General features: G+C 49.2%; 2 protein-coding genes across 2 annotated transcripts; one reads left to right on the top strand and one right to left on the bottom strand.

Annotated features, from left to right (window-relative positions):
- Positions 1–736: 736 nt before the first annotated feature.
- LOC101780500 (E3 ubiquitin-protein ligase RNF181) lies at positions 737–1,192 on the top strand. Its single transcript, XM_004980101.2, has one exon. The coding sequence runs from the start codon at positions 737–739 to the stop codon at positions 1,190–1,192; it is 456 nt and encodes a 151-aa protein (XP_004980158.2).
- Positions 1,193–4,801: 3,609 nt separating this feature from the next.
- LOC101771700 (R3H domain-containing protein 4) lies at positions 4,802–7,674 on the bottom strand. The gene is made up of 7 exons (XM_004978595.3): positions 7,314–7,674; positions 7,130–7,200; positions 6,788–6,896; positions 6,485–6,567; positions 6,174–6,332; positions 5,380–5,481; positions 4,802–5,290 (listed from the first exon to the last, which is right to left on the bottom strand). The coding sequence occupies exons 1-7, from the start codon at positions 7,378–7,380 to the stop codon at positions 5,141–5,143; spliced, it is 741 nt and encodes a 246-aa protein (XP_004978652.1). The 5' UTR covers positions 7,381–7,674; the 3' UTR covers positions 4,802–5,140.
- Between the last annotated feature and the right edge of the window lie 1,458 nt (positions 7,675–9,132).

Here is a 9,132-nt window from a genome sequence, read left to right as displayed (position 1 = left end):
CCGCCACCACCGCCGCCGCCTCCCTCCTCGCCACCACCGCCTCCCTTCCCTCCTGCCATCACCACCGTCGCCTCCCTCCCCGCCACCACTGCCTCCCTTCCCTCATGCCACCACCACTGCCGCCTCCCTCCCCGCTCCTCCCTCGCGGCCCCTCCAAATCCGCATGCCGGGCGGAGTAGGCGGGGCCGGGCGGAGGCGGGCGTTCAAGGCAGGGCCAACGGAGGCGGCGGGGCCGGTGAATGCGGCGGGGCCTGGCGTTGGCGGCCACGGTAGAGGTGGCGGGGCCTGGGGGAGGCGGCTGTGGCCGGCGTTGGTAGCGGGGCCAGGCGGAGGCGGCGGGGCCCGGCGTTGGCGGCGTGGCCGGCGGAGGCAGCGGGGGAGGCTAGAGGAGGCACGGCCGGCGGAGGAAGCGGGGGCGGCTAGAGGAGGCACGGTCGGCGGAGGCAGCGGGGGCGCCCGGAGAAGGCAGGCGGCGGGGAGGAGAGAGGGGAGAGGGGAGAGGAGAGAGAGGGAGGCAACCAGGGAAAATATATACTTGGGGACCACTTTTAGCATTATTAGCAGGTTTTAACACCCTTTGGGTGTGCTAATGAAAATGGGTGTTTTAGCACACCACTTTTAGCACACATGTTTGGATGCACAAATGCTAAAAGTGTTGTGCTAAAATTTAGCACTATGTATCCAAACAGTACCAAAGTATACTCCGCGCAGGAACCCCTGCAGCAGGCCGCCCCCGATGGAGCTCGACCATACCTCTCGGCCTCTCGTTGTCTTCGGTGCCCCGAGGCACATGGCCGTGAGGCAGGCGCGACGGTCTTACAGGAGAGCCCACGCCCATGACATTGACGAACTAGACTCCGAGGCACAGGCACCACGCTACGTTTTCTTCAGAGAACACGACGACGCGCCTTCTCGCGCCGCCGCATCAAGCGAGGCTATCCTGGTGCTGAAGGAGGTGACGGCGGGCGACGCGCCGCAGTCGGAGTGCGCCGTGTGCCTGAACGACTTCCACGCGGAGGAGACGCTCCGGGCGATGCCATGCTCGCACGCCTTCCACCTCAAGTGCATCTTCACCTGGCTCCTGCGGAACGGCGCCTGCCCTCTCTGCCGCCACCAGCTGCCCAAGGAGGAGGAGCAGCAGGAGGAGGAATCTGTGCACCAGCACCTCACCATGCTGGTGCTAGACGACTAGCAGAGTTGGAATGCCTGTGTGTTCGAGTCTACCTAAATGGATTAGCCACCAGCAGCTTGGTAGTTCTCCGTGTTTGTCACAGCCGATGTCTGATGAGTGTTGCTGTTTGTCCACTCTCGAGTCTAAAACTAAAAAGTAAATGACATGCCATGTACAGTACTTTTTAGATATCTGCTTGTCAAATGTTCTTTTTGTCAGGTACACAATTGTTTGTTTCTTTTCATTTCAACGACCACTTGTAACTGTAAGTCCACATCCTTTGTTCAGAGCACTTCTTTAAATCAAAGCGCAGCAGCAGCACTCATCATAGGGATCAATTAAGCCTTTGTTCAGCAACAGCCTTGGTCATCTGTTCGGCAGTAGTTGTAATCTGAAACGCACGTTCTCTGTACATTTTCAGTGTTGTGGTGCTTGTGAAATTTAAAACGAGCGTGCTTAAGAGGAAAAATCGTGTCTTTATTCAAAAGTATACGGCCTATCAGATGCATTTACAACGCATAGTTAAAAGAACATGGATCTGCTACTTCAAGGGGGAAAAAGAAGGAACCTTCCATCAGGACTGCATCTTCCGCTGGCTCCGGGTTAACCGTGTCTGCCCGCTCTGCCGCCACGCGCTGCCCACGCAGCTCATGGACGACGAAGACGAGGACTACGACCAAGGGAATCATCAGCTGGATGATACTATTGACGAGTATTATCGGCAGTATTACGACGAAGAACATTATTATAGCGGCGAATATTATCATCAGGAGAGCATGCCGGTGCAGCAGGAGACGGCCTAGACCTGGATGCAACAAGATCATGCCTAGACCTGGTGAAGTGCTGTGTGGAAGTGCTGCTCTCTGCACGAATCCAACGAAACAACAAGTTATCAGCAGCTCGGTGGTGTGCTCTTAGAAATGTAATCTGAAAAGTGTGCTGGATTAAGTTTCAAAAAAAAAAGCGTGTTGTATCTTGCCTTCAGTGTAAGACTAAACAAGAAGCACGAGGCCATCTTTATTTCTTTTCCTGCTAGATAGAGGTATTGAAGACCCCTTATTTAGGAAACAGTTGTGCTCTTGCTGAAAACAAGCTTTTCACACAATGTAATATTACGTTACACCAGTTCTCCACTTCGGCCTGTTTCAGGTCCAACTGTGTAACTGAACAGTATCGCAATAGGCCACATTTAACTAAACTTATTGTAGGTATAGAAGAGCATAAGTTAAACAATAAATGCACCATGTCACAAAGTGCTTAGAAATTTGTAGGTATCTTTTGTCTGCCTTTACTGTGCGTATATACAAAAATACTAAGGCATAAAGCCATCATATGGGCCATAAGACCCATCTGATGTGCGAGCAACTACAAGACCGGTGCCAACTTCGTAAGAGCGAGCTGCCCCAACCGTGGCGACTGTTAGAACCCAAAGGCTCTATTGTTTTTGTTGAGAACAGAGGATCGTGACGGATTTCCATGGGAAACTACCAGCCTGTTTGGTTTGGAGAGTGACCTCGTCCAGCATCAGCCATGGTAAGATCGGATAACTCCTCAAGCAGATGAGCTGCTCATACGATGGTTTCAAGGAGAATGAGTTGGTCCTTTACTTTAGCCTGCTGATGGGTTTACCTGGTGATGGACGGGTCCGTTCCAAGCGTCAAACCAAACAGTCGAGGATCGGATGATTCCATATGACACCATGACGTGAACCAAACACGCTGTACATATCCCAAAACAGAAGCGTTTTCAGCTATGGATGATAAAAAGTTAAAAACATCGTAGACACCTGACAAATATTTTGTCATTGTGCTTGTTGGCCTGTTGCCTTGTATATTGCTCCATGGATACCCCAACAGGATTTGTTTCAGGAAGAAAAAAGGGATACACCAACAAGCTGTTCAAATATGTTCTAGTGCTTGTCTAATCTATGACTTCATGTTTAGGATCACAGACTGAGGATCATGCTGTCTGAATTTCATGGGTGTCTAGCATCTTCCCGACACTCTTTGCACTATATACTTTCCACCGAACCATCGCCACCGATGCCTTCCACAACTCAAGAGGTACTCCATTCTTGAAACTAACTGCTAAATATAAAGGATGGAGGCTCAACTGCAACTACTCAACTGCTCGTATTCAGATTGACCTGCATCACTACTGAATATGGAATATGAAGCTCTGCTGGGCATGGACAGCCGAAGACGTAGTGCTAGAAGGGAAGCAACGGAGGAGAGGAGACGTAGGTGCCAAGCTGGAATACAAGGATCGTCCTTAGCAGCTATACAACATGATCATTCGATCACCACCTGTCATGAAGATCCAAACATTCGCCGCCGCGCAACCGGAGCCGCCCCAGTTCATATCAGAATCGACCCGCAGCCGAATCCGAAATCCGAAATGCTGCAACGCCAAGAGCAGAGTGATTGGCTAGAGCGGGCGGACGGGTGGATTGGTTGGGATCGGCTGGACCGCTTGGTTTATGTCAGCTTCTCGGTGACAGTGGGCCTGGGCATTACGCAGGCCCATGTGTAAGTAGAAGAGGATCATCCTTTCTCCCTTCGTCGCACGCAGTTCGGGACTCCGGATCCAAATCGGCGCCGCGGTCGCGCCAGTTCCCATCCGAACCTGGCATAATAAATACAAAGATCAGATTAGGTTTTCTCATCTCGTCCGATCACAATCTCCCTTGTTGTTTCTCGCAAGAAGAGCCGGAACAGGCTGCAGCAGATGGATGCCGCACAAGAAGCACCAGCACCTGCTAGTACTTCCGACGGGCAATGGCAAGGCTTCCGTCGGGTGGTTACCCACCACCTGGTGGTCGTTGACGGCCGGACGTACATGGTCGAGGAGACTAGCTTCGAGCCGCCGCAGCTGCAAGCGTGCTCGAGCCGACGAGCTGCCGCCTCCAGCGACGCCATCCTGGGCCTGCAGGAGGTTGGGGCGGGTGACGCAACGCAGATGGAGTGCGCCGTGTGCCTGCAGGACTTGAACGCGGAGGAGACGCTCAGGGCGATGCCCTGCTCCCACGCCTTCCATCAGCACAGCATCTTCGACGGAACGGCGCCTGCCCTCTCTGTCGCCACCAGCTGCTGCCCGCGGAGCAGGAGGACATTGGCTCTCAGCAGCTGAGCAGGCCCGTGCCAGAGGACTAAGAAGTAAGATCAGAAGCAGAAGATGATAAGGATGCCTGTGTGTTCTAGTCTACCTAAATTGAGCAGCAACCAGCAGCTTGGTGATTTTCCCACTGTTTCTAAGAGGTGTAACTGAAAGAGCGTTGCCGTTCATCTTCTCTTCAATCTAAAACTAAACAAGAAGGGCAATGCCATGTTTATTTCTTTCTACAAAGGAAATATCAATGCACCTTCCATGATCGTTTCCCTGATGCTAAGCACAGCCCTAGTTCTGTAACGTGGTGCTACTGAGCAGAGTGGGGCATTCGTCGGACTTGCATGACCAATCGGGTCACGTTTTGCTGGTTGAGAAAGAGTTCGTGCTAATGTTTTTGGGTCTGACGAGTCTATCAAACCATTTATTTTCCCTTTACTGTTGGTGATTAAACTGGAATCTGGAGAGTAATGCACTAGCACATCATCACTGGGTTCATAATTCACACGCTCAATTTCGGTAAAATAACAAAGGCATAAAATGTACTGGGAACCTTCTGAATAAATGTTAAGCGTGACTGTGCAAGCCTTCCAACTGAACCTGAAATTACGACACGGATTCAAATCGTACAGCCTGTTAGAACACCACCAGCTGTCACAAGGATGCGAAATGGGGGCATGGTTGCCAGTGACCCATCACTTGCAATGAGATTCAAGCGAAAATATATGGATAATTTACATATGCTTACATCCTAAAGGGAACCTAAAGCAACAAATTTGTCATCTTGGCCAACATGCTTTGGTACACACCCAGGCAGATCTGAGGGCAGGACTCAGGAGCTTCAGGTCCTCGTGCAACTACATGTTACTGGGACCCATTCTTCTTCGTCCTCAGGAAGGTAACTAATGTGATTCGGGAGGGAACACCTGTGCCCTGCCTCTTCTTGATGGTGGTTGTCTTCCACGGCTTCCCATCTCTCACGCTGCTCGAGGTCGTTGAGGTTACGTTATAGAACTGCATGAAGACAATCCATGATCAATACAACTATTTAAGAGAGACACTATTCTCTATTTGAATTTTATTCAACTCGGAAACATATTCACCTCACAAACACCGTGCAGAAGCAGCCTCTGAAACGGGTCCTGGACATTCAGCACAAGCACATCTTTATCACTAGTATCTTCAATGAAGGTCCGAACTCGTTCCTGCAATCATAAAAAGCAGAAACTGTAATGTAAGCAACTGACAAGCTGAGCTAATTTCTGCTGGACAAAAAGTTGGTAGAAGTGGGCATAGTAAAGCGAAGAAAACATAATTCTAAGTGAAAATAACTCTGCTCCGAGTTCTGATGAACTGACAAGAACTTTAGTTATCTAAGGATGGTGCCAACCTTTGAAGCCTGTAAATGTATCTACACAAGTTATCCAACTAAGTTACTGGGATCTGGACAAAAGACACACTATATCTTTTTCCTGCAGTTTTTTTTTTCTAACAAATCCTAAAAGCACCATAGAAATTGTTGCGAAAGTAACAAGTTTGCTTTTACAAGCAAGGTGCTAAACTGATACTTGTTGATACTGAAAACTCAATGATTATTAAAGAGCTATTAAATAAAATCTGTTCATATACTTCACTTATCTTTTGAGTCTTGAAACTAAAAATAGCAAACCAGTTAGATGTGGTATGAGAATGATAAATAATCTACATGAACTAGTATATACCGACATACAGCTATATAATCAACAACTCACAGATGTCTTCTTTACAAGAGAAACTAATTAGTCTCTGAATCGATTATAATCATTTCAATAAACATGATTACTTATTTTAGCAGGGAAAAGGCTTGGTTTTGGGAGAAAAAATAGAGTTAAACTAAAGGAGAGAAGGAAGACAGTACTTCATATATTTCAAGCAGATCGGGAAGAAAATTTCTCTTTATAGCTTCTCTTGTTTGGCGATCTATACGACGCCAAGCATTCAGCGCTACCAATTCATCTTCATCCACATGAGTCCTCTGTTTCTCTGATGATCTTTTCATGTGTTGCATCAATCTTGCCTACAAATAAGAAAAGGTTGCTAAGTATAACTCACCGATAAACGAATGCATGTGACAATAGTGTGATACACAAATCTTTTTTTCTTTGTACATACACTTCACTAAAGCATATTGTGAGCCAATCATGTGGGTAGCAATAATGTGCTACATACCTCAGTATCCATGTCAATGCTCCTGAAGGCATCCCATTCACCAACACTTGTCCTGCAGAATGCTGACAAGGGCAGTTCCTCACCTGCGTAAGCGTAATCAATATAACTGAGAGATGAGCTTTTCCAGAATATACACAGGGGAAAAAATCAAGCCTGTGATACCTATGATGAATGGAAGAGCAAGTGAGCAACTCCGCAGCATTTGGAATGAAACATGTGATGAACATATAATTTTTCAGTGCTAAAGTAATTATGTTTCTGCCAACACGATCTAGAGCTTTTGAAGCAGCCTTTGGAGCTTACCCCATGGTGGAGGAGCAAAGAGGCCTTTGATTTCTTCAACATGAAGACGAGGGACAAGTTCAATCAGCAGGCGATCATTCAACCATCTACGAGATCTCCTGTTACTGACCTGTGTAACTTGTAATAAGTAAACTATAAACCTGCAGAGCCATAATCCCTAATAGCAACATAGCATGTTCCTTGCATAGAAACATAGAAGATGCACGGCAGGTACCCAAAAGGGAGAACAAAAAGGTAATTTTGCTATTTTTGCACAACTTCACTTTTATTCCTCATCACAAGAGATGCACAGCAAATTGACTTAACCGTCCACGCAACAGCAATCAAGATGAGCTTCCTCACCTTGGTGGCCATGTCCTCGAGGGCTTCAATCTTCCTCTCAATCAACTGCGAGCGCGACCTGACGCCATCGCCTGCGTCCATTACACCAAAATTTCAGGAAAAAGTTGCCGCATTTGGCCAATTTGGGGCAAAATCGGCATCGCCATCATTAAGAGTTTTTTTTCTGGTAAAAAAGGGGGGCTACCTTTAGCGGAATCGAAGAGGGAAGAGTAGAACTCCTCCTCCCTCCGCAGCAGATCCGCGCTCGCCATGGCTGAAGCCTCGCACAACGACCTCGGTCTTCCTGCACCTGTCGATGCGGCCGCCGGTGGTGCCGAACGCGCGAGCGAGAGAAGATGCGGTCGCGATGGTCGGGCAGGGCAGCGGCGGGTGGAGGCAATAGGCAGGGGAATGGAGGATTGGTCGAAGGCGAGGGATGATTGGGCGGCGGCGGATGCAACCTGGCTGAGTACTAGTTGAGTTGGGGTCGGATTGGGAGGGGATCGGAGTCTGGAGATTGTGGTGTTCGTGATTCGTCTTCCCACGAGGGCAGCGGCAGACTGGGTTGGTCGAGAAACTCGCGCGTCCGCGTGTTTCAATGAAAGTGGGGCCATCTCTATACAGGGCCCACGTGAAAGTCAGACTGCTTTCCTTTCCCTTCTTTGAGACGAAAAGTCAAGCAGTTTTCCTGGTAAACCTCTGCGGAAGATTGACGGCCACGAAAGCGAGAAGATTGGAGCAGTGGGCGATCAATTTACATCCTAGCCTTTTTCGAAAAAAAAATTACATCCTAGTGAGATGATTAGCATACTGAGGTTGAAATAGTCTGCCTATTCACATAGGAAATCTTAATTAGATGATTAGCATAGGCAAATTTCAACCTGCCGATCTTACGCGTCAGGCCTATGTCTGCTACAAGGAGCCGGCTAGCGGTTTGTTTTCAGCCCAACAAAATACCGAGAATATGCTCTTTAGATCTTTTTTTTTTTAGCAAATCGATCTTTTATGTGAACCTGATGGTAGGATTAGCTGTTTGTGGTTTTTCTATCTGGCTGGTATGGTCTGATGTCGCGTTTTAGTTTAGTCTTTGACGCCAAATTTGCTTTAACTTATATATTGCAAATTTGGTTATTCTAGCATGTATAGATTCTAACGAATCTAAGGGCATCTTCAATGGGAAAACGTATTGACTCTTTCTCATCATTACATAGCACAAAATCTTGCATGGGACAAAAAAGAACTATACAAGCAGTGGCGGAGGTGCTGAGTTTACAACCTTTGATTTATTGTGTGTTTGGTTTTAGGGACGAAATGGGACAGGACGGAACGATCCCACTTCGTCCCACTGTTTGGTTCGGAAACACTAGGGACGAGTCCATCCCCACAAGAGCATATTCCCTCAAGATGCGGGACACCCCCGTCCCTCCAAAACGAGCGGACGAAGGCGTCCCACTTTTCTCCCGTCAGGTGGAGCCATCCCCAGCACGGGCAGAGCTATCCCAGCGGGCGGAGGCGGCCACGGGCGGAGCCATCCCGGTGGGCGGAGGCGGCGCGGCCGGGACCCCAGGGCGGCGGGCACGGGAGCTGTGGCGGCCGGCTCTGGTGAGGCGGCGGGCCAGCGCGGATGGGGCGGAGAAAAGGGGCAACGCAGATGAGGAGGAGAAAAGGGAGCGGCGCGGCGGCCGGCCTGGTGGGGAGAGAAGGCGGCCCTCCATGGCGGGGGCGAGGCGAGCTCCACAGCCAGGGCCGGCGGGGTGGAGCAGGGGGTGGCGGCGTGGAGAGCATAAGGGGAAAAAGAAAAAGGAAAAAAGAAATAGAATGGGTATAGGATGACACATGGGACCCATACATACTGTAGCTAACGGTGTCAAAAATATCATCCATATCACCCACCCCAACCTCTCCAACCAAACACAAGACGGGACCATCCCATCCTATTTTAACCAAACACTAGATGGGATCGTCCCATCCCACGAAATTGGAATGGGACCATCCCGTCCTACATTATCTCCCATCCAAACACA

This window comes from Setaria italica, chromosome VIII, assembly GCF_000263155.2.
Source record: "Setaria italica strain Yugu1 chromosome VIII, Setaria_italica_v2.0, whole genome shotgun sequence".
Lineage (NCBI taxonomy): Eukaryota > Viridiplantae > Streptophyta > Magnoliopsida > Poales > Poaceae > Setaria > Setaria italica.
This window is presented reverse-complemented; position numbering and strand designations above follow the sequence as displayed.

Excerpts from the sequence above, each read along its gene's own strand:
- LOC101780500 (XM_004980101.2), top strand. The coding sequence starts at position 737 with ATGGAGCTCGACCATACCTCTCGGCCTCTCGTTGTCTTCGGTGCCCCG.
- LOC101771700 (XM_004978595.3), bottom strand. The coding sequence starts at position 7,380 with ATGGCGAGCGCGGATCTGCTGCGGAGGGAGGAGGAGTTCTACTCTTCC. Across the intron at positions 7,201-7,313 it reads CCTCTTCGATTCCGCTAAAG|GCGATGGCGTCAGGTCGCGC; the intron begins GTAGCCCCCCTT and ends TAATGGACGCAG. Across the intron at positions 6,897-7,129 it reads TCGAGGACATGGCCACCAAG|GTCAGTAACAGGAGATCTCG; the intron begins GTGAGGAAGCTC and ends CAAGTTACACAG.